The 23,105-nt window shown below is 41.0% G+C and overlaps 1 protein-coding gene across 3 annotated transcripts in view; it reads right to left on the bottom strand.

Annotated features, from left to right (window-relative positions):
• The window catches only part of SHCBP1 (SHC binding and spindle associated 1), a 40,713-nt gene extending 18,840 nt beyond the window's left edge, over positions 1-21,873 (bottom strand). Inside the window, exons 1-9 of one of the 3 annotated variants that reach the window (XM_025371541.1) lie at positions 21,503-21,873; positions 18,498-18,665; positions 17,915-18,030; positions 16,220-16,428; positions 9,575-9,667; positions 5,546-5,779; positions 5,297-5,465; positions 4,860-4,980; positions 1,173-1,304 (exon numbers count right to left, since the gene is read on the bottom strand). In XM_025371541.1, the coding sequence (XP_025227326.1) occupies positions 1,173-1,304; positions 4,860-4,980; positions 5,297-5,465; positions 5,546-5,779; positions 9,575-9,667; positions 16,220-16,428; positions 17,915-18,030; positions 18,498-18,665; positions 21,503-21,605 (1,345 nt within the window). In that variant the 5' untranslated portion in view covers positions 21,606-21,873. The remainder of the gene's footprint in view (positions 1-1,172; positions 1,305-4,859; positions 4,981-5,296; positions 5,466-5,545; positions 5,780-9,574; positions 9,668-16,219; positions 16,429-17,914; positions 18,031-18,497; positions 18,666-21,502) is intronic. The other 2 variants (XM_025371542.1, XM_025371543.1) reach the window with 2 other exon arrangements.
• Between the last annotated feature and the right edge of the window lie 1,232 nt (positions 21,874-23,105).

Here is a 23,105-nt window from a genome sequence, read left to right on the forward strand (position 1 = left end):
AGCCTGTCCTTTGAAGCTGTGAAGCCAAGCACTGACTTCTCCTCTCTAGCAATGAAAAGTATAGATGGCATCTTATTCCAATAGAAGGTTATTTCATCTACATTGCAAATGTGTTGTTTAGTGTATCCACCTTCATCAATTACCTTAGCTAGATCTTCTGGTTAACTTGCTGTAGCTTGCATCAGCACCTGCTGCTTCATCTTGCACTTCTATGTTACAGAGATGGCTTTTTTCCTTAAACCTCATGAACTAACCTCTGCTAGCTTCAAACTCTTCTTCTACAGCTTCCTCACCTTCTTCAGCCTTCACAGAATTGAAGGAAGTTAGGGCTCTGCTCTGCAATAGGCTCTAATTTAAGGAATGTGGTGGCTGATTTGATCTTCTATCCAGACTATGGAAACTTTCTCCATTTCAGTAATAAGGCTGTTTCGCTTTCTTATCATTCATGTGTTCACTAGAGTAGTGCTTTTAATTTCCTTTATGAACTTTTCCTTTACATTCAAAACTTCCCCAACTGACACAAGAGACCTAGGTGTCAGGCTGTCTCAGCTTTCGACATGCCTTCCTCACTAAGTTAAACATTTCTAGTTTTTAAATTTAACATGAGAGACACGTGACTCTTCCTTTCACTTGAACACATAGATGCCATTGTAGCGGTTATTAACTGGTCTAATTTCAATATTGCTGTGTCTCAAGGAATAGGGTAGTCCAAAGAGAAGGAGAGAGAGAGGGGAGTGGCTGATTGGTGGAACAGTCAGACCCACAAAATTATCAGTTAAGTTCACCATCTTATATGGATATGGTTCATGGCACCCCAAAACAACTATAATAGTAACATCAAAATCACTGCTCACAGATCAGCATATCATCTGTAATTTAAAAAAAAAAAAAAAGGCCTGCAATATTGTGAGAGTTACTAAAATGTGACACAGAGACACAAGGTAAGCACATGCTCTTGGGAAAATAGTGCCAACAGATTGGCTTCAAACAGGGTTGCCACAACCTTCAATTTGTGGGGAAAAAAAAAAAAAAACTCAGTATCTGTGAAGTGCAATAAAACAAGGTATGCCTGTACTCAAGAGTGGCATTTCATTAAATTCTATCTTCCATAGAAAGTACAGTTTTCCTTCAAATCTTGGAACAAACGATACACCAAACATTCAGATACTTACTTAAGATTCCCTCTACAGCATCGTGCTGAACAAATTTTATGCCTGAAATTTTAATATCAGCACCGGTGCAGTCCACAAAAGTGTCGCCTTTGCCCCTCTTTTCTATCACAATGTCATCTGGTAGGCCATATCCTAAGGAAGAGAGAGCAAGAACACTCAAGATGGGTAAGGAAAAACATCTAAACATGAACACTCTAGAATAGGTTTCTCTAGTTCAAATGACTGCAGGTGATAACGAGACCAGTCAACCATGCTGCATTTAAATAAACTATATCTCCCCACATATCCTCTTTAATTTAAACCAGGGTATCCAATTTTTAACAATAACAACTCTCTGACTAGTCCCCGTATCAGGAAGACTACCCTATCAACTATCCCACATCAGCTCAGCACTACATTCACTTACAAAAGTGCTAAAAAAAAAAAAATAATAATGTTCAAGACCAGCCTAGGCAACATAGTGAGACTCTATCTCTACAAAGATAAAAAAAAATTAGGCGTGGTGGCATGCACCAATTACTCACTACTCAAGGAGGCTAAGGTGGGAGGGTCACTTGATCCCAGAATTTTAAGGCTGCAGTAAGCTATGATCATGCCTTTGCACTCCAGCCTTCATTCTGGGTGACAGAATGAGACCCTATCTCAAAAAATAATAATAATAAGGACTTACAGCTGAGTCAAAGGACTTTAAAGCACTCACCCTTAGAAGTTTGTTTCTAACTCTAACATTCTATGATTCTAATATAAATTACATTTGAAACCTAAGCAGTTCTCAAGATGATCTAAGTTCAATATTCTCTTAAACAGTTGGCTTAAAATCTGACAAACTGACGAGTTACTAGAAAAAAAAAACAGTCTACCTCATTAACAAATAAAAAGCATCAGATCAAGGCCGGGTGCAGTGGCGCACGCCTGTAATCCTAGCATTTTGGGAGGCTGAGACAGGTGGATCACTTAAAGTCAGGAGTTCAAGCAGCCTGGCCAACATGGAGAAATCCTGCCTGTACAAAAAATACAAAAATTAGCCGAGTGTGGCATGTGCCTGTAATCCCAGCTTCTCAGGGGGCTAAGGTGGGAGAACTGCTTGAACCTGAGAGGTGGAGGTTGCAGTGAGCCAAGATCGTGCCACTGCACTCTAGCCTGGGTGACAGAGTAAAACTCTGTCTCAAAAAAAGAGCATCAGATCTCGGTCAGGCGCAGTGGCTTATATCTATAATTCCAGCACTTTGGGAGGCCGAGGCAGGTGGATCACTTGAGGTAAGGAGTTCGAGACCAGCCTGGCCAACATGGAGAAATCTTATCTCTACTAAAACTACAAAAATTAACCAGACATGGTGGCGGGCACCAGTAATCCCAGCAACTGAGGAGGCTGAGCCAGAATCACTTGAACCCAGGAGGCAGAGGCTGCAGTGAGCTGAGATCACACCACTCCACTCCAGCCTGGGCGACAGAGCAAGACTCCATCTCAAAAAAACAAAAAACAAAAAAAAATCACATCTGTATAAATCTTACTTGAACCATTAATGCAAGCCAAACACCTGAGTGGGCTTACAAAAAACTGGAGTAACAGAAAACTAAGGAATTTGCTTGACTTCCATTATAAAACAGAACCACATAGACAAAGCTGTAAGAAATAACTCTCATTGTCTAAAGATGAGTCTTTGAGTAAATGAAAGTACTAACTGTTTTTAACAAGCAAAGCCACTCAATGTATCTACACTGGAAGAGGACAAAGGCTTTGGGGTCCCTAGAGAATGCAAGGGGACTCCACACACTGGAATGCTACCAGGGGTGGACTCTGGATGCCTGAATTATGAGTGATTTTGTTTCTGATTGTTGTATGTATCTAACTGTACTTTGCATATTTTCTACAATAACCATTGCTTTTTATCATCAGAAAAATTAAAAGTACAAAAAGAATTGCATACTGAGAAAAGATTCTTACACAAATTTTTATATAATTATGTATTTCTTTCCACTTAAAACATAAAACCATCACCTAAAGAATGGATTTTTGAAACAAGAAAGAAAAACCCTATTGTAAGTACTATTGACACCCTGCACATAGTAGGTACTCAATATGTATCTCTTGTTATACGGGTTAGCTACAGATCACTATCAGATGAGCTTGAATCTAACTCATGAACACTCCATATATGCACACTAGAGATACCATCTGATTCCCCAATTCTCAGACCCATACTGTTAGTCAATATACAGCCATTTTTATACTTAACTATCAGAATTCTATGTCTATTTATGACACTCTGGGAATCACATTAAAACTTCCTCACCAATCTAGGAAGAACTCTTATCTACCATACAAACTATAATATCAGTGTTATTTCCACTATGCCAAAAAATAAAGTGTTTTTATCACAGTGATTTATCTTGCCGATGTGTTATTTATATACACACATCTATTACACATCAAAAATTGGAGAGTAGAAAAGAACAAAAATTATACACATGAAACAAAAAAGGAAGTGAGATGATGTACTAGGAACAGGAGAAAACCAAACTTCCAGCCTCAGTTCTTTAGAAGTTTTGACAAGATAAAAAGTATAGCTTAAGCAGTTTCTGAACAGCTGCACAAGTCCCAAAATGATATATGATTTTTTGCATTACAAGCTTCACTGCTAACTTGAAGCTTTTTTGGTAAATAGTTGAACAGGTGTAACTAAATTTGACACGTTATGAATATATACAGGACGAAGATGAACAATTGTAAAGTAACCTAAATTCAGAAATCACTCTAAATGAACAATAAGATTATAACTGTCAAAAAGTTATTTTTTTTTTAGACAGTCTTGCTCTGAAACCCAGGCTGAAGCATAGTGGTATGATCTTGGCTCATTGCAACCTCCACCTCCCAGGTTCAAACAATTCTTCTGCCTCAGCCTCCCGAGTAGCTGGGATTACAGGGTGCAACAATATGCCCAGCTAATTTTTGTATTTTTAGTACCAACAGGGTTTCACTACGTTAGCCAGACTGGTCTCAAACTCCTGGCCTCAAGTGATCTACCCACCTCGGTCTCCCAAAGTGCTGAGATTTCAGGCATGAGCCACCGCACCCGGCCCAAAAAGTTATTTTTAATAGAATCTTTCAACATTAATCTTTTCTAAAGTATACTTTGGTCAAGACACAAAGTGTAGTATTTGTGACATTCAGCAAGCATTTAGAGAACTAAGATAACTGGTACCAATTTCAAGTTAAATGCCCTTCATTATACCTCTCACGAAAATAAGCTAAGTGTAAAACAACAAACAAAAGCCATGCACTAACATATCTGCAACATCTATGAGATAAAAGCAAGCAACAAATTTTTAAAATATTAAAATTTTTTTAAATATTGCTAGGAATCTTTTTTTAATTCTAGAAATTAGATTTCCTTTCCATAAACCACCTACAATCTGGAAAGTATGTTTCTTCCTAATGGTCTTTTTTCTATATGAGCCTGTGAACATCTCCCCAACATACACACTGCTACAAAGAACTACAACTCAAGTTGCTGAAACACTGGGTCAACCTCTTTTAAGCTTTCCATGTCCTTAATGCTTCAAGGCAGCTCACTAGAAATCAAACGGGTTCAAATCACATTCTTGAAGTTTCAACAAGATCGGTGATTTATTGTTTACTTAAACATATCAGGTGTGAGAGTTTGGCTGTGTGTCTTCCATACTCACCTTCCAACTCAATGGAGTCAGCAATGGAGAAAGTGCCATGTACCACGTAATGGCCAGGACAAACAATAACAGTGTCACCTTCAAAGCAGGCATTTATAGCAGACAGTGGATCACTATGGAACTAGAAAACAGTAAGAACACATTTGTAAATATACACTCCCAAAAAAGTAATTTGAGTATTACTCTAGGTACTTTCATGTCTTACTTTGAAAATGGAAGCCAAAAACTGCATATTTAAGCATCTCCTTTGATAACGCACTGACCTAACACATGCCTGGTAAGTGACTACTGAGGACTAAAGGCAGGGCTCTGACTACTTCCCACTGCACGGAAAACCATCTCGGGAAAGCTCCTGTAAATACTTTGTGGGATTTGTGAAAACCTGTGGTGAATCAGAAGGAAAAAAAGCCACCTGAAGCGAGAAACACTCCGTTTACCTGAATTTCTCTTTCTTCCTCACCGGGCTCCTGACAAAGCCTGTCTGTGAGCAGGGACCGCAGGAGACCAGCCACCATGGTGGAGGAGACCACGTGAGTGATCTTCTGACCGCTGGGACGAACACCCTTTGCCTGGATATTAGAATTCTTCTGATAACCGAACACATACCTTAAAGAAACAAAATAGGCCTATCAATAAGACAGCGAGTAAGAAAAGATGCCAACTAAGAATTACAAAGACACACATACCTCAACAAAGGATTCTCAATGAGTTTCAGCTTTTGTTTCAACTGTTCCATCTCCGAATACAATTTTAACCCTTCCACCATGGAGATATTTTCTTGCTCAGAATCAGAGTTACAATTTGACAAACTGCTTCTCAGATTTAAAAATTTCCTGTAACTCTCCTCACATTGAGACAACAGATTGCGGTAGTCAACAATAAGTCCTGATGGAACTCGGTCTTCAAGAATGTCATAATGCCTGAAAGTTTAAAAGCAAATTGAAATCCGCTGCCTTTCAGGCACATTTTCCCATCATTAAAACAGCCCACTTAGCACTCCAAGAGCCAGTAAGAAAAGTGTTTTATAGTATATAACTCAGGTGCATGTTAAGTCTTTCTGAATAGCACTGTAATAATAATAATAATAATAAGTGGAAGTTGTTGGAAGTTTAAAGCACCACTTCCTTAAGGTCACTAATTTTTCTTCTCTTGAGGAGTTGTGTACTTTTTTTTCTTGGATCCAAGTATTTGTGCCTTAGAAACACTGAAAGTTCATGTTGCACAATTTGTAATTATTATTTAATAAGAAATTATTTTATTCTCATATATTAGATTCAAAAGTTTAATAAGAAGGTGGCAGGGGGTAATTTGGGAGTGGGGGTAGGGAGAGCAGTATCTCAAATTGTTGCACAACAATGTTTAAGATTACTATATTTTTCATGGATCTGAATATGACTTTAAAAATTTATTAAAGGTTACCATATTTATATGATCAAAAAGTAGAAATTACTCAAATAATATAGTCCCTCCTTCCATTTAAAGCACTATGGCACAAAATTATGCTGAATATTCCCTAGGGAAGATTATTAAAGAATTTTTAAAAATAAGCCCTTGAGATTCTGAGGGGGAGAAAAAGGTGCCATTACTAAACTAGAGAGTGACTGAAACAAAATAACTTTGTACTGGACAACCATACTGGCACTTCAAATGTATTAATTTATAAACTTTCTCAAATATAAAAACAGAACACAGAGTATTTCTAGATGCAATAAAATAATGTATAAATGTGCAATCAAGTTAACATATAAAATAATGGGTTTAAAAATAAAGTAAAAGAAGCCGGGCACAGTGGCTCACACCTGTAATCCCAGCACTTTGGGAGGCCAAGGCAGACAGATCACTTGAGCCCAGGAGTTTGAGGCCAGCCTGGGCAACATGGCAAAACCCTGTCACTACAAAAATACAAAAATGAGCCTGGCGTGGTGGCATGCATTTGTAGTCTCAGCTACTTGGGAGGTTGAGGTGGGAGGATGGCTTGAGCCCCAGGGGCCAAGGCTGCTGTGAGATCTAATTATGCGACTGTACTCCGTACTCCAGCCTGGGCAACAGAGCAAGACCCTGTCTCAAAAAACAAACAAACAAACAAACAGATGCTCAGGGCCCCATCCAGACCAATTAAATGAGTCTCTGGACATAGAGGGGTATTTTTTTAAGTTCCCTGGGGATGCTAATGTGTAGCCAAGAGTGAGCACAATTGCCTTAAGTGATTTTTTTTTTAATTTAGTCACGCTCTAAATAAGATAGGGAAAAACAAAAGCAAGATAGAACCATATCTTAAACAAATTTAGATCACACTATGAACACTTAAACATTTTAAATGAATAAAAAAGAAACTTTTCCCGCTTTTCAAGTAAGTGAATTAGGTGAAGCTTGAAAAGCAAGGATTTTGTCTACTTTGGTTAATCCAAAAGAAACTGAATGAGCAGCTGTGAAAAAAAAAAGGGAAAAACAAAAAAATTTTTAAATTTTAAAAATAAAAAAAAGAAATTGAGGATGAAATCATGTTCTACTAAGCTGTGAAGATTAAGACTCAAATTTTAAAATAAGTTTCTTAGCATTTCCAGTATCCATGCCCGTTAGCTTATTTCTTTTCATTATATTCATACTTCATAGTCTAGAAGCAATGAACTAACATTTGTGTCTCAGACCCCGAAGTTCTGAAGCAGTGTTGGTTTTTTTCAGACCTCCTTTAGTCACGTATAAGCAGTGTGTTTTGAAGTAGAAAGGAAAAATTTACTGAACAGTACAAAATCCAGACAGTCTGGTTTGATTTTGCCTATTGATAGCCCCACCCCTATCTTAGCCTAGAGACCTTTTTTAAGTCTGCCCACATTTGATAACATTCCGGTCTCTCCATCAAGTACCACCATGTCTTCTGCATAACCACACACAATTCCTCCCTTATGCCTTCCCATCTGCCAGTGATGTACAAGCTATGCATGTAAGTCATTGCTTGTCGTTAGCACATGCAAAGCTATCAAATCAGAATACAACTTTTTTCCAAGTAAAGATTGAATTTGTCCAATATACGTTATGTTCCCTTATATTTCACATCAATCAAAATCAATCATTTCTTTTCAAGAGCAAGGGTATCAAACCCAGAAAATACTCAAGCTTATTGAAATTTTGGGATTTTATTGAATATGCTATGGAAAAATAGGAAATGCACAATGGAAAAACTGGAAAGCCTAAATAGAAATCATAGCCCATTTATGAAGAGCTAAAATCAGACATACATAATTCTAAGCCAGGTAGAACTATTCATCAGACTTTCAAACTTTTTTTTTTTTTTTTTTTGAGACAAGGTCTTGCCCTGTCACCTAGGCTGGAGTGCAGTGGTTCAATCACAGCTCATTGCAGCTTCAAACTCCTGGACTCAAGCGATCTTCCTGCCTCAGCCTCCCCAGCAGCTGGGACTATAGGCATGCCCTACCATACCCAGCTAATTTTTTTTTTTAGGTTTGTAAAGGTGGGGCCTCACTATGTTGCCCAGGTCGGTCTCAAACTCCTAGGGTCAAGAGGTCTTCCTGGGCTGGGCACGATGGCACAGGCCTGTAATCTCAGCATTTTGGGAGGCAGAGGCAGGCAAATCACTTGAGGTCAGGAGTTCGAGACCAGCCTGGCCAACATGGTGAAACTCCATCTCTACTAAAAATACAAAAATTAGCTCAGTGTGGTGGCATGCACCTGTATTTACAGCTAGTCAGGAGGCTGAGGTGGGAGGGACACTTGAGCCCAGGAGGTTGAGGCTGCAGTGAGGGAGATCATACCGCTGCACTACAGCCTGGGCAACAGAGTGAGAGCTTGTCTCAAAAAAGTTGTCTTCCTCCTTCAGCCTCCCAAATTACTGGGATTACAGTCACCATGCCAGGCCTCACACATTTTTCATTTTCTTATTATTTACTATTTAAGCCAAGAGAAATTCACTAAATCAACTTGAGCTCCACAAAAATGTAAAGGCCTACTGCCTTATCTTCTCATCTTGTCTTTCATACAGGGGAAAAAAAAATCATCTTTTACCCAGGGAAAAAAATTACCTTCTACAATTATTTTTTTGGAGTGCAAGTTATAATTTCATTCTTATTGCAGCACTGCCTATGAAGTTACTGCTATTGAATACAAGAAAAAATTACTGGTCTTAAAGCACCATCTAGTGGGAAGATAAATGCCACATTTAATAAGGTCATTAAGATTTAAGGCAGGAGGCTGACAAAATATCTTAAGGTAGATCTGTTAGTTCAGCCTGCTGTGTTTCACTACAGAAACTTAAGAGTAAAGCCATATACCTTTAAAGTATTATTTACAAAATTAAAGCCAAAAAGTCTTATATAATTCAAATAATGTCACTGTTTTTCAAACAATCGAATTTAACAAAGGGCTTCTTAACCCACTAGTTCAATTGAATTTTATTCAAATTAACAAAACAGTGAGCTACTAATTTAGATGTTCTTGAACTTCCTGCTTTTTGACTCAATTTATAAACACTGAAAGTAGGTTTCTCTGCACTTGTACAAGTTTCACTTAATGACTTGTCAAGGGGTAGCACAATTTGTACATCAGTTTATTTCTGTCTATGAGCTCCTGGAAAGAAAATAGAGAGAGAGAGAGGGACAGAGAGAGAGAGAGAAAGAGTGTGTGTATCTCACACAGACAAAATTAAACCATGGGTAACTATTTTTCCAATATGTACAACAAGGTCAGCAATAAATACTTACAATCTTAATCGAGGTTCAACACATCTGACAAAATAATCATATTCATCCTCCTCTTCTTCATCCCAACTCCTCCAAATGTTTTGGTAGAAAAATCTGAAATGGAACTTAGTATCATTCAAATTCTATCACTGGCTCAAAACATTAAGATTTTGGAGGGGTGAGAGCTAAACAGTAAATCAAAACAATTCTCATAGGAGAATGCTGCATATTTGCTATGGTTGATAGTCATGAGTCACATAACACAGAGACCTTTTTTGGATCAGTTAAAGAAGAGAAGTTTCTCCACATTGGTTTTGTTAGGACTTTTTTTTTGAGACAGAGTCTCACTCCGTCTCCAGGGCTGGAGGGCAATGGTGTGATCTTGGCTCACTGCAACCTCCACCTCCTGGGTTTAAGTAATTCTCCTGCCTCAGCCTCCTGAATAGCTGAGATGGCACCCACCAACACGCCCAGCTAATTTTTTGTATTTTTAGTAGAGATGGGGTTTCACTATATGGGCCAGGCTGGTCTCAAACTCCTGACCTCGTGATTCACCCACCTCGGACTCCCAAAGTGCTGGGATTAGAGGCGTGAGCCACTGCGCCTGGCCAGGACTTTCTTTTTATTGGAAGAATTATTTATTGACCACCAGTACTTGGATAGATGGTAGTGCCATTTGCTGAGACAAAAAACACTGAGAGAGAAACAGGTTTGGGGTTGAAAATAACAGAGGAATATACAGCCCAAAGCTCCAGGGAAAGGTCTGGGCTGGAGACATAAACCTGGTAGCTGTCAACACATTGACGGTGTTAAAGCAATGTATAAGATCACATAAGGACATAATCATAAGGCAGTGGTTCTAACCCTCATTGTACACTGGAGTCCCCTGGGACACTTTTAAAAATTGATTCCCCTGTAATTCCAGCTACTCAAGAAGCTGAGGCACAAGAATCACTTGAACTGGGAGGCTGAGGCTGCAGTGAACTCAGATTGCACCACTGCACTCCAGCCTGGGCGACAGAGTGAGATTCTTTCTCAAAATAAATAAATAAATTTAAAAACAAAAACAACTAGTTCACTCTCCCAGGCCAATCAATCAGAATCTGGTGGGGGTGGGGAAGGTACAGGGGAACCAGCATCCATACTCTTCTTTTCTTTTTTTTTGAGACGAAGTCTTGCTCTTGTGGTCCAGGCTGGAGTGCAGTGGCTCCATTTTGGCTCACTGCAACCCTCCCGGGTTCAAGCAATTCTCCTGCCTCAGCCTCCTGAGTAGCTGGGATTACAGGCATCCACCACCACGCCCGGCTAATTTTTGTACTTTTAGTAGACACAGCATTTTGCCATGTTGGCGAGGCTGGTCTCGAACTCCTGACCTCAGGTGATCCCCCCGCCTCAGCCTCCCAAAGTGCTGGGATTACAGGCATGACCCACAGTGCCCAGCTGTATCCATGTTTTTTTAAAGCGTTCCAAGTGATTTAACAAATTTATTATGGAAAATCCTAAACATATACAACAACAGAGAAATAGTATCATGAATACCATGTATCATCAGGCAGCTTCAACAATTACCAACTCACAATCTTATTTCATCTCTGCTTCACCCCGGCACCCTCTGCTCTCCTCCCCCACCATCTTGATACTGGATTTTTTTGTTGTCGTTCAGATGGAGTATTGCTCTTGTTGCGCAAGCTGGAGTGCAAGGGCACAATCTCGTCTCACTGCAACCTCCAGTTCCTGGGTTCAAGTGATTCAGCCTCCCTAGTAGCTCAGATTACAGGCGCCTACCACCACGCCCCGCTAATTTTTTGTATTTTTAGTAGAGATGGGGTTTCACTATGTTGGCCAGGCTGGTCTCAAACTGACCTCAGGCAACTCACCCACTTCAGTTTCCCAAATATACTGGATTATTTTGAACCAATCTCAGACACATCAAATCATTCACAAATTTTTAGTATGTATCTCTAAAATAAATCTTTATACCAAAAGTTTTAATTCCTTGATATTACCAAATATCCAGTGTTCAAATCCCCCTAATTGTCTTCTGCTGCTGTTTCACAGTTGACTTGTTCCAATCAGGCACCAAATGAGGATCCACTGCTGCCCTTGACAGACACATCTCTTAAATCACTGTTAGCCTATGCATTACCTCTCCCTCTTTTTTCCCTTGCAATTTATTGACTAATTTCCCACACTCTAAATTTTGGTGATTACATCCCCATGGGGTCATTTTTCTTTTTTTTTTTTTTTTTTGAGACAGTGTGTTGCTCTGTTGCCCAGGCTGGAGTGCAGTAGCACGACCTTGGCTCACTGCAGCCTCCGCCTCCTGGGTTCAAGCAATTATCCTGCCTCAGCCTCCTGAGTAGCTGGGATTACAGGCACGCACTACCATGCCCTGCTAATTTTTGTATTTTTAGTAGAGACGGGGTTTCGCCATGTTGCCTAGGCTGGTCTCAAACTCCTGGGCTAAAATGATCCGCCTGCCTTGGCCTCCCAGAGTGCTACGATTACAGGTGCACCCAGTCCCCATGGGTCATTTAACATGTACTTCACGTTATTTCTAGTAAGATCTACAGACCTGCGGGGCTTCAGGAAGGATTTTTTGCAAGAACACTTCAAGGGAGGTGTAATGTACTTCAGTCAAGAAGCAGGAAGAGCAGAGCCTCATTCAAAAAGCCACTGTCTGTGTGGAGTGTGTACATTTTTCCCATGTCTGCATGGGTTTTCTCCAGGTACTCTGATTTCCTCCCACATCCCAAAGATGCATGCATGAGGTGAATTCTGTGTCTGCCTTGTCCCAGTCTGAGTGTGAGTGTGTGTCAGTGCACTCTGTGATGAAATGGGCTCCTGTTCACGGCTGGTTCCTGCCTTGTACACTGAGCTACGGGAATAGGCTTTGGCCACCTGCAACCCTGAACTGGAATAAACAGGTTGGAAAGTGAATGAATACAAATTACTGTCAAACAAAAATTCATAAAGTATACAATAATCATACAAATGCACAACAATCAATGCTGTGGCATGAAATTGCTCAGTGAGCCCACCATGTTTATCATTGTTTTGAACTGGGTGATGGTAGGAAGTGCTCCTTATAATTTCCGCTTTGCAAACATTTATTCCTTCATTTACTCAACACCACAATGACCACTGTCACTCACTGTTTCACTGAAAATTGGAAACTGGGTCAATAATTATCTTGTTTGCATTAATATTTCTTAATGTATGTATAGCTCATATTTATTTCAATGTTTAAGATTAGAATTGTTTGGGGTCTTTATTTAGAAGTTTGATGATGTTTTCATGACCAGAAATATGCTGTAGAAACTTTAACTTTTGTTTATATCAGTCAGCCTATGGTAAAATTGGTTTCATTAACATTGCAGTTTCTAAGAACCTACCAACAACAGTAACTGAGGACTTTATTAAAACGCCTGGCCAAGTCTTTTTGTGAGGTTAAGATTCATCAACAGATACAGGTTGTCAGCCTGATCCACCCTCTATAAAGTTCTCTTTCCCTAATGGTTGCAGCAGTCATTGATGTTCACTGTCTAGAGCCTTTATTTCATTAGTGGTTACAAAATACTGATATTCTATCACTTTCTTCATGTATTGGTTGGAATACTTTTATAAAGAAATTCCTCAGGTGATTCCAAAGTGGTTCCAAGTTTGATTAGGGAAAAAACAGTAGATGGCCTAGAACTGATCACTGGGTAACTCCGACATTCTAAAGTTTGAGCATGAGAGGAAAAGCTGGCCAAGATGACTTAAGACAGCAAGCCAGTAAGACACCAGCTGAACGGTGGTGTCCCAAAAGCTGAGAAGAGAGTGTGTTAAGAAGATGGGAATGATCAAATACCTAGAATGTCAAGAGGTCAAGCAAGATGAGATCAGAGGCAAGATGAGATCAGTGAAATGTCGACTGAATACAAGAACATAGAAGTCTTTGTGCACAATTTCAGAGATGAGGTCAGGGTAGAAATGTTACTGGGACGCCAGCAAGTATAGACTGTGATTATATATAACCCTTTCAAGAAGTTCTGCTGTGAAAAGGAAGCACTGAAAATGAAACCAGCCATCTCCTAATTACTGTAGATTGGGCTATTAGTCCCTTCACCCTCTAGTGGAGTCTTTTTTTTTTTTTTTTTTTTTTGTAATGAACTTAAGCATGCCTCTAATCAACTAAAAAAACCTCTGCTGGCTCCCTTTTAGCCCTCAAAAAAAAGTCCTGAACGTGGTACTATAAATAGATTCATAATCTGGCCCTATTGCACCTCTCCTGCCTCAGAGCCGTTGTACATAAACTCACAATTTCACAAGCTCTTTCAAACCTCCATGTAACTTGTTAGTCAAGCTGCCAGAAGTGCCTTTCCGCCTTTTCCACATGATAAACTTATAGTTCTATTCCATGACTCGGCTCCAGTGTCATCCTCACCAGTCCCATGCCAAGCATTTACACATCATTCCCACCTGCACCTTCCCCAGTGTTGGTTCTTTCAAGCCAGAAACATGTAAGTCAGCCTTGACTTCTCTCACTTCATTCACATCTTCTCATCTCTGATATTCACTCGACCAAGTCCCAGTCATTCTACTTTCTCAGTAAGCCTCCATCTGTCCTCTCCATATCCCCACTCTAGTCCTCTCTCTTGCCTCTTAACTGGTCTCCCAATTCCATCTCCCACCATTTTTCTACACAGAAGCCACAATGAACCCTTGAAAACACAAAGCAGCACTTTAGGGGACTGAGGTGGGAGGATTGCTTGAGCCCAGGAGTTCAAGACCAGCTTGGGCAACACAACAAGGCCGCCATCTCTATGGAAAAATTGTGTCAAAAAATTAGCTGGGCAGTGGTGGTACATGCCTGTAATCCCAGCTGATCCAGAGGCTGAGACAAGAGGATGACTTGAGCCCCGCAGTTCGAGCCTGCATTGAACCATAACTGCATCACTGCACTCCAGCCTGGGCAACAGAATAAGACCCTGTTTCCAAAAAAATAAAAACACAAAACACAAAACTAGTCATATTTGCCCAAGAATAAAAATCCTTCAGTGGCTTCCCACTGCTCTTAAAGACAAAAATGACTAGCCAGCTAACAAAGCCCCACACTGTCTGGGCCCTGCCAACCTCTCTAATCTCGTTTCCTAGGTCTCTCCCAGCACTGTCTGTGTTTCAGCCATGCTGGCCTTTCAGCTCCTTCAACACACTGAGCTCCTAAATCTTTTCCGTTCCCCACCCCTGCCTCCCCTTTCACCCAGCTAACCCAAGTTCAAATGTCATTATTCCAGGAAATAACCCTAGAACTGCAACTTGACCTAATCTTAGGACACTCTGTAATTCTTCACAGCACTGACTGCTATTTCCAATCATGCAGACATCTGTGCATGATTATCTCTTCAAGGCTCATCTCCCACCTTTAGACTGACAGCTCCCTGATGATGGTGTGTCTCATGCACCAGACATACTCCACCCTTGACTAAGGACCTGGCACTCAAATATTTATTGAATCAATGAACGAATGAAATCCCTCATAATTTGACCCTCTCTGGGCACTGACCCAAATCTCAGCCCTCAAAATGCAGTGTACATTTAACCAGGCTCCTCTGCAAATAATACTACCAAATAACATTCCAGATACTTATTTTTCTACCAACTTCTATGCCCATAGAGATTAGCTCTCTGATTCCTAACTTCCTAAATTTATCAGTTATCTCTTTATCTTCAAATGTTTCAATTGACAGATTTTTTTTTAATGAGAAAAATAGAAGGGAGTTATTTGGGTTCTGGACAGAAACCGGTTCTTTAGATTCATTCTGCTTGGCCCAATACTGAACATCTAGGGTTAAATGTTCTTGCATACAATCGGAAACTGTCTGTAAGATGTTGGCAGCAGGGCCTGAAACATTCTGCTTCTTTGCAGAGCATTCGAGTTAAGCTCAGCAAAACTAGGCTAACTTACTAATGGTATAGAAAATGGAAAGTACTTTTTAAACTACAAAACACCAAGCAATATTATTTACATTATGGTCATTATATATTACTCAAATGTTACACTCAGATATTTGACTGTGTAGGGGTCGGAGGAGATAGGCACCCCTAACCCCTGCGCATCATTCAAGAGTCAACTATACTAGTTTTGTTAGCTTTTCTATTAGTTTGAAATTATCATAAAATGACTTAAAACGTTTTTAGGCCAGGTGCATGGTGGGTCACGCCTGTAATCCCAGCACTTTGGGAGGTAGAGGCAGGTGGATCACCTGAGGTCAAGAGTTTGAGACCAACCTGGCCAACACAGTGAAACCTCGTCTCTACTAGAAGTACAAAATTTAGCCGGGCATGGTGGTGGATGCCTGTAATCCCAGCTACTCAGGCTGAGGCAGGAGAATCGCTTGAACCCAGGAGGTGGAGGTTGCAGTGAGCCAAGATCACGCCAATGCACTCCAGCCTGGACAACAGAGCAAGACTCTGTCTCAAAATTAAAAATAGAAAAAAATGATTTAAGACAATAATTTTTTTTAATTTAAAAAAGATTATCCTATCTTTGGATATTTTTAAATACTGCAATGACCAAGTTTACAGTTGAGTTTTAAATCTGGGTCTAACACAGACCAGAATTACTTCATTTCATCCAAAGTTTCTGGCCACAAGGTTATTTTTCTCAACTTCTTTTCCTACCTGACATGCTCAATTGCAAGAGCTGTCTGGTCAAACACTCCCGAATCATCAAACACCACCCAGAGCTCCTGCAGGGGCAACCGATGTTCCTTCAGATCGAGGAGCTCCTTCATGCACTCCACGGTAAAAGTGCTCACTTGAGAGTCACAGAGGTATGGTTCAGCAAGCCTCACCACTGCCTTCAAGGCTGCAAAGTCCACGTCTGTGGCCTGAAATTTAAAATAATGAGACTTAACACATGGAAATCAAAATTAAGATATACCTATAAGACTACCGACAACCTGATTTTTTTAAAAGCATGCAATGTGGGTGGGGACCCTTTACCCATAACATAAAAGATGAACAAGACAGGCTGGCTCATGGAGCTTACACTGTAATCCTCATGGAGCTTACACTGTCATCAGGGAGATCAATAAACACAATGATAACGAGTAGGTGACAGAGAATAACTAGCAGGGGTGGGGATCTGGTTCTGCTGAGATGGCCAAGGAAATCAGCTCTGAGCCAAGCTGAGGAGGATGAGAAGGAAGTGGCCATCTGAAGAGCAGGGAAAGCGCAAAAGGCCTGTGCCAGAGACAGGCTTGGCAGCTGAAGGAGCGGGAAGGCAGTCCTTGCTGGAGCCAAAGGGAGGAAATGGAGGAAGGGGGTGGTGTTCAGTGGAGCAGCAAGACATGAGGTGAGACAGAGAGAGGCAACAAGACAAGGACATGAAGGACATCTGAAGGAGCTTGGATTTTACGTGTTTTCTATACAATGAGAAGCCATAAAGCCAATACTAAGCCCTTGGTAAAGACAATGCATTAGGAGTTTTAAGCAGAGAAATGGCATGCTTCTGTTTTGAAACAATGACTTTGACTGTTTTCAGAGAACGGACTGGCAGGGGGCGCCCTATCATAACCAAATGAATAGGCCTGAACTTCAACCAAAAAATATTAGCATAATCCAAAATTTTAAAACTCACAAGCAATAGCTGCAATCCACTGCCTCGTACATAATCACTGCAGTATGTGATGCCATTTTCTAAGGGAGCTGCAGCTTGTATTCACACACCCTGGTTTGACATTTTAGGTTACTAGGGCTTTTTGTGGTCAGTTAACAAACACTGAGAAAAATTCAAAGCTGTAATTAGAATGCAAATGTAATGTAAAAGGCCTAGTCAGCAGAAGAATAAGATTGCTTTTACATTCTGCAATGGGACACAATGTCAAGAGATTAACCACATATAAACAAACTTGCTATGCAAAAAATGGGCTAGTTTTAAAATGCCACTTAGCGGAGGTTGCAGTGAGCCAAGATCATGCCACTGCACTCCAGCCTAAGCAACAGAGTGAGACTCCATCTCAAAAAAAATAAATAAAGAAAAATGTCTCTTAGGTTTGAGCTGCTTAACGAATTACAATTAAGAAGTTAAAAACTTTTTTGAAACCATTAACTTCATAATTAGGCCTAATTTTTTAAGTGATCTCAAATACCTTCTTTTAATTAATTTAAACCAGTTTAATTCCCTGGTAACAACTCCTCAGCTGCCTTTAAAATTTGCAGAACACTTCCTGCAACATGGCAATGAGATGTGAAACACATGCTATTTGAATCAGCTCATAAACTTTAATTAAAAATAAGCACTTAGGCTATAACAGTCTGAAGTAAAGTGCTTATAGCTAGAGACAAAGGTGTTAACAACAAAATTAACCTTACCTCAACCAGTACCTTGAACACGTTAGTGTGCCAGACTGCCCGCCATCCAGATGGCTCAAGGACCTTCTCCAAGAACTCAGCTGTGAATTCCTGTACCTCAGAGGCCTTGCAGTCAGCTACAAACAAATTAAACATAAGAAGAATTGAGAATACATAAAGCAGAGGGAAGTTAATAAATCCACTTTCTCAGAAACAACAACTGGCAATCTGAGGGACTGAAACAAATAATCTACTTGTAAACTAAAAAGATAAAAGAGAGAAAAAACCAGCCGGGCATGGTGGTTCATGCCTGTAATCCCAGCACTTTGGGAGGCCAAGGCAGGTGGATCACCTGAGGTTGGGAGTTCGATACCAGCCAGACCAACATGGAGAAACCCCATCTCTAGTAAAAATACAAAAAAAAATTATCTGGGTGTCATGGCTCATGCCTGTAATCCCAGCTACTAGGGCGGCTGAGGCAGAATCGCTTGAACCAGGGAGGCGGAGGTTGCGGTGAGCCAAGATCACACCATTGCACTCCAGTCTGGGCAACAAGAGCAAAACTCCATCTCAAAAAAAAAAAAAAAGCAAAAAACCTACTCACCTAAAATGTAATCTTGATAGGCTCTGAATCGCTCATAGAACAAAAGTTGATTTGTTTGGAAAATTTCTGGGAAAAAGGTTTTTCCTTCAGGCATAAAACTTTGTAAACTAGAACCTGGTTTTTCACGGTAGCTACAATCACTGCATGAATCTTCATCTTGGAACAAACCTAAAAAAAAAAAGCAAAAATAAGCAAGCTCCAGTGTCTTATTGAATGCTTTGATTTTCATATCCTTGCATAGAAATCCCAAACAAAATACAAACAAGAATTTGAATATGAATGGTCTACTTACCTCTACCACTGTCAGAAGAAACTAGTTTTCCAAACTTAAAAAGATTTCAAAATGCAAATTCTACTTCAAAACAATAAGAATTTAAGATCTTTCAAAGTTAGGTTTTTGTTGTTGTTCTGTGAGGTTTTGTGGGGAAGCAGAAGGCTGTTTGGTTTTATTTTTGTTTTAGAAACGGTCTCACTCTGTCACGTAGGCTGGAGTGCAGTGGTGCAATCATAGCTCACCACAACCTCAGACTCCTGGGCTCAAGCTACCCTCCTGCCTCAGCCTCCTGAGTCTCTGGGACTACAGCAAAGCATACAGCCTGTGATTTATACTGCAGTTAGCAAGTTACAATAATCAAGTATCTTAGTTAGTTATTTCCAAAACAATTCCATAAAGCTCCTTTAAGAAAGGGAGCTGACTTCCTCTCAGATGGGTTAACCCTCCCTTTATTTCCTACAATATCAGTCTGTCAATCACCCCTCAATAAACAGGGATGAGAGAGTCTTAATAATCCATAAGGTTTACTTCAGTAAGATTATTAGGTTCCTCCTCACTGATTTCAATGACTCTGTCTAAGGAAAAGATTGGAAAATGCAAATCACATTAGGTTTGGGCTGTATATAATGTTTCATAAGGTATGATTCAGCCAGTGGCATATCTAATTCTGTGTAATAAGATGTTTTTAATAAATGAAACAACTACTAAATAAGCAATGCTAAAAAGGGTAGCATTTAGAATGTAGAGTAGTTTCCAGAGGTGGTTTCAGGGAAGGTAACTGAGCTGTTAGCAGATACCTTTTTTCTCCCTCCCCCTTGATTTTCTCCTTCCCTTTCCTCCTTCCTTCCATTTCTTTGTCCCTGTTCAGGCCACCAGAAGTATTTGACCCACAGATGACCAAAGTATACTGAAGGGTCTACTGCTCACAAACACTGATGCACATGAGCCTTAGAAGGCATCAGTACCTTACTGGTTATGTGACAATCACTCTGTGCCTCAGCTTCCTCGTCTATAAAGGAAAGATAAAAATAGTACACCTACTTCAATTAAGAAGATTAATTATTTGTTAATAATTTACAACAGTGCCTATTATATAATGTATGTTTACTAAAGAAACAGTAGTACTTTAGCACCATTCTTTCTTTTCCAGCACCATTCTTTATAGCTTTATGGAGGTATAATTAACATAAAGAAGTTATATGTATTTAAAGTATATAACATGATGGCCAGGCGCGGTGGCTCACGCCTGTAATCCCAGCACTTTGGAAGGCCGAGGTGGGCGGATCACCTGAGGTCAGGAGCTCTAGACCAGCCTGGCCAACATGGTGAAACATGGTGAAACCCCGTCCCTACTAAAAATACAAAAATTAGCCACGTGTGGGGGCGGGTGCCTGTAATCCCAGCTACTTGGGAGGCTGAGGCAGGAGAACCACTTGAACCCGAGAGACGGAGGTTGCAGTGAGCTGAGATTGTGTGCCACTGCACTCCAGCCTGGGCAACAGAGTGAGACTCTGCCTCAAAAAAATAAAAATAAAAAATAAAGTGTGTAACATGATGTTTTGATATACCTTTACATTATGATTACCACAGTAAAGTGAATTAATATTTCCATCACCTCGCATAATTACCTTTTGTGTGTGTGTGGTGTGAACACTTATGATCTACTCTGTTAGCAAATTTCAAGTACAAAATTTGCGTCGTCACTGCATCATCACGTCATTGTCTATTAATACTGTAATAATAATACAGTATTATTAACTATAGTCACCATGCTGTATGTACATCAGATCCCCAGAACTATTCATGCTGCATAACTGAAACTTTGGACCCTTTGACCAGCATCTCCCCATTCCCCCCACCCACTGGCAACTACCACTCTACTCTCTTTCTGAAACTTCCTCTTTTTTAGATTCCCCATATAAGACATGTCATGCAGTATTTATTTTTGCAACCACTTTAAAAACTTTATTTCACTTCATCTTCACCACAAGTACAACCACTGGCTTAGTCTTCCAGATGGGAAAACTGAAGCCAAGTGACTTTTGCCACTTGGAGAGGTGGGTTAACAGTGGAATTGTCACACTTCTGTTTTCTCACTTTGTTGGGACTCTGCTACACAATACAATGGAAAGTGTTAACGTAAAAACGTGAACCAGCTTAAAATACCAGAAAAAAAAAAAATAGTAACGAAACTCCATGAGGAGGAAGAAAGGGCAGAGAACTAGGAGACCCCGGCTCTATTTCTGGACTCTGGCCCAAGTTGGCACTCCTCACTTTGGACACGTCACTACCCTCCGTGGACAGGACAGCCATGTAGGCCAAGGGTTCAAGCTTTCCTCTTCTTCGGAAAAGGGAAGTGTGGTTCGTGATCTCCTTTGAGATGCAGATGAAAAAGATGACCCCTTGAGCAACGGTAAATGCACAGTTTCCGCAAAACCCATCTGGATTGGGAATTCCTAGACCAATCCAGCTCCCTCCAATCTCGGGGCGGGCTGAGGCCAGAGAGTGCAAAGACAGGGGGAGATGCGGAGAGGGAAGAGAGGGAGTCCCTCACCCCCCCGGTACCGCCCGACTTTGACGTCCGGTCACTGGGTCTCGGCCGCGCACCGCCGTTCCCGCCGCCCTGGACAGACGGGTCCGGAAGGCCCGCGACCCAGGCGCCCTCCGAGGGTCCCGACGCCCCAGGCCTCCGCTCAGAGGCGGCACCTCGGGCCCGGCATGGAGAGCTCACCTTTCTCCAGAGACGCCGGCTCCTGCTCGGCCGCCCAGCCCGTGCGCTCGCGTGCCATGGCCGCCGCCTCCAGACCGCCGCCAGTCAGCGATCCGTCAGCCATTTCAAATTTCCGCGGACGGTCGCCCAGGCAATGACGTGATGACGCAGGCTCTGCTGATTTGATAGTCGGGCCGAGGCCGTGGACCAATTAGAGTCCGGCCCCGCTCCAGCCCCTACCAACCCCGCGGCGGCGCCCCAGGCTGACAGCTGTTCTTGTTCAAGTGCCCGGCCTTTGCTTTTCTGGGATGAAGTTGAAGAAAGTCGAATTGGGACATAATTTGGAATGATTTTCCGAAAAAAACGAACGAGCAATGCCTGGAAATGAGATATAGTGGAAAAGTCACTGGGTTGAGAGTCAAAAAACATAATATTTAAACTTATCTGGGCTATTCCTAGTGGTATTGCCTTGGGCAAGTTATTTCACCTCCCAAAAGCACAACTTCAACTGAAAAGGATGCTGGTCTACGTGGGCCCAAAACTTTTCACCACCGAACACCAGTCTCTCTCTGTCTTTCAATACACACACAGGGAGAGAGAGAGCGCGCGCATATTTTCAAACAATGTCAAATTAAATTTAGTAAGTAAATTTGTTAATTTGGATTAATCAAAGGCAACTATAATCTCCATCATAATGGCTAACATTTACTGCATATTGTGTGCAAGACACCCTCCTGCATGCGTTACCTGGATTGTTCTGTTTAATCTTCACAATGATCCTATGAGACAGAAGCTATTATTATAACCATTTTACAAATGAGCGAATGGAGTCACTAAGAGGTTAAGTCGCTTCTCCAATCTAACCCAGCAAAGCCAGGATATGAAACCAGCCAGACTCCATGAAGAAACCCTTTAATGTCTCCGCCAGGCCATCCCTGCTAGAATGATGAGGTCAGCCCTAGATAGCTCAGGTTACCAGGACACCATGTGGGATGCGTCCACGGGGTACCAAGATCCTGGTCATGACAGTTAGTCTGTGCAGTCTTAATGCGGGGAAACATTTCCACTTATTGCTTTGAAGAAACACCTTGGGCTAAAGTCTCTCCGATCCCTTACAGCTGAAATAAAATGGAGCGAGGAGGGGTGACTGTGGAAACCTGCACTTAATTGGGCTAACTTTTCCAGGAAGCAAGATTTCTTTGACTGTTGTGTGCAGAATCTAACCTTACATTTATTTGCTCACTGAACAAATACTTATTGAGCACCATGAAGTAAAAACACAGAAAACAATAATCAAGACTAACAACAGGCCTTGAGGACGACGCTAGCTTTCTCATTATTCTCCTCTTCAACCTTGCCGCCCACAAACCTCACAAATGGCAGCATTTCTCGTCACCCATTTGCATCATCACTGGAGACAACACAGTTCTCTTCTCATCCAATTACCAAATATTTCATCAACCATCAAGATATTACTCAAACCAGGCTAAGCATAGTGGCTCATGCCTGTAATCCCACCACTTTAGGAGACCAAGGCAGGCAGATCACTTGAGTCCAAGAGTTTGAGACCAGCCTGGGCAACGTGGTGAAAACCCACCTCTACAAAATAAAAATTGAAAAAAAA

The sequence above is a fragment of the Theropithecus gelada genome, chromosome 20 (assembly GCF_003255815.1).
Source record: "Theropithecus gelada isolate Dixy chromosome 20, Tgel_1.0, whole genome shotgun sequence".
Lineage (NCBI taxonomy): Eukaryota > Metazoa > Chordata > Mammalia > Primates > Cercopithecidae > Theropithecus > Theropithecus gelada.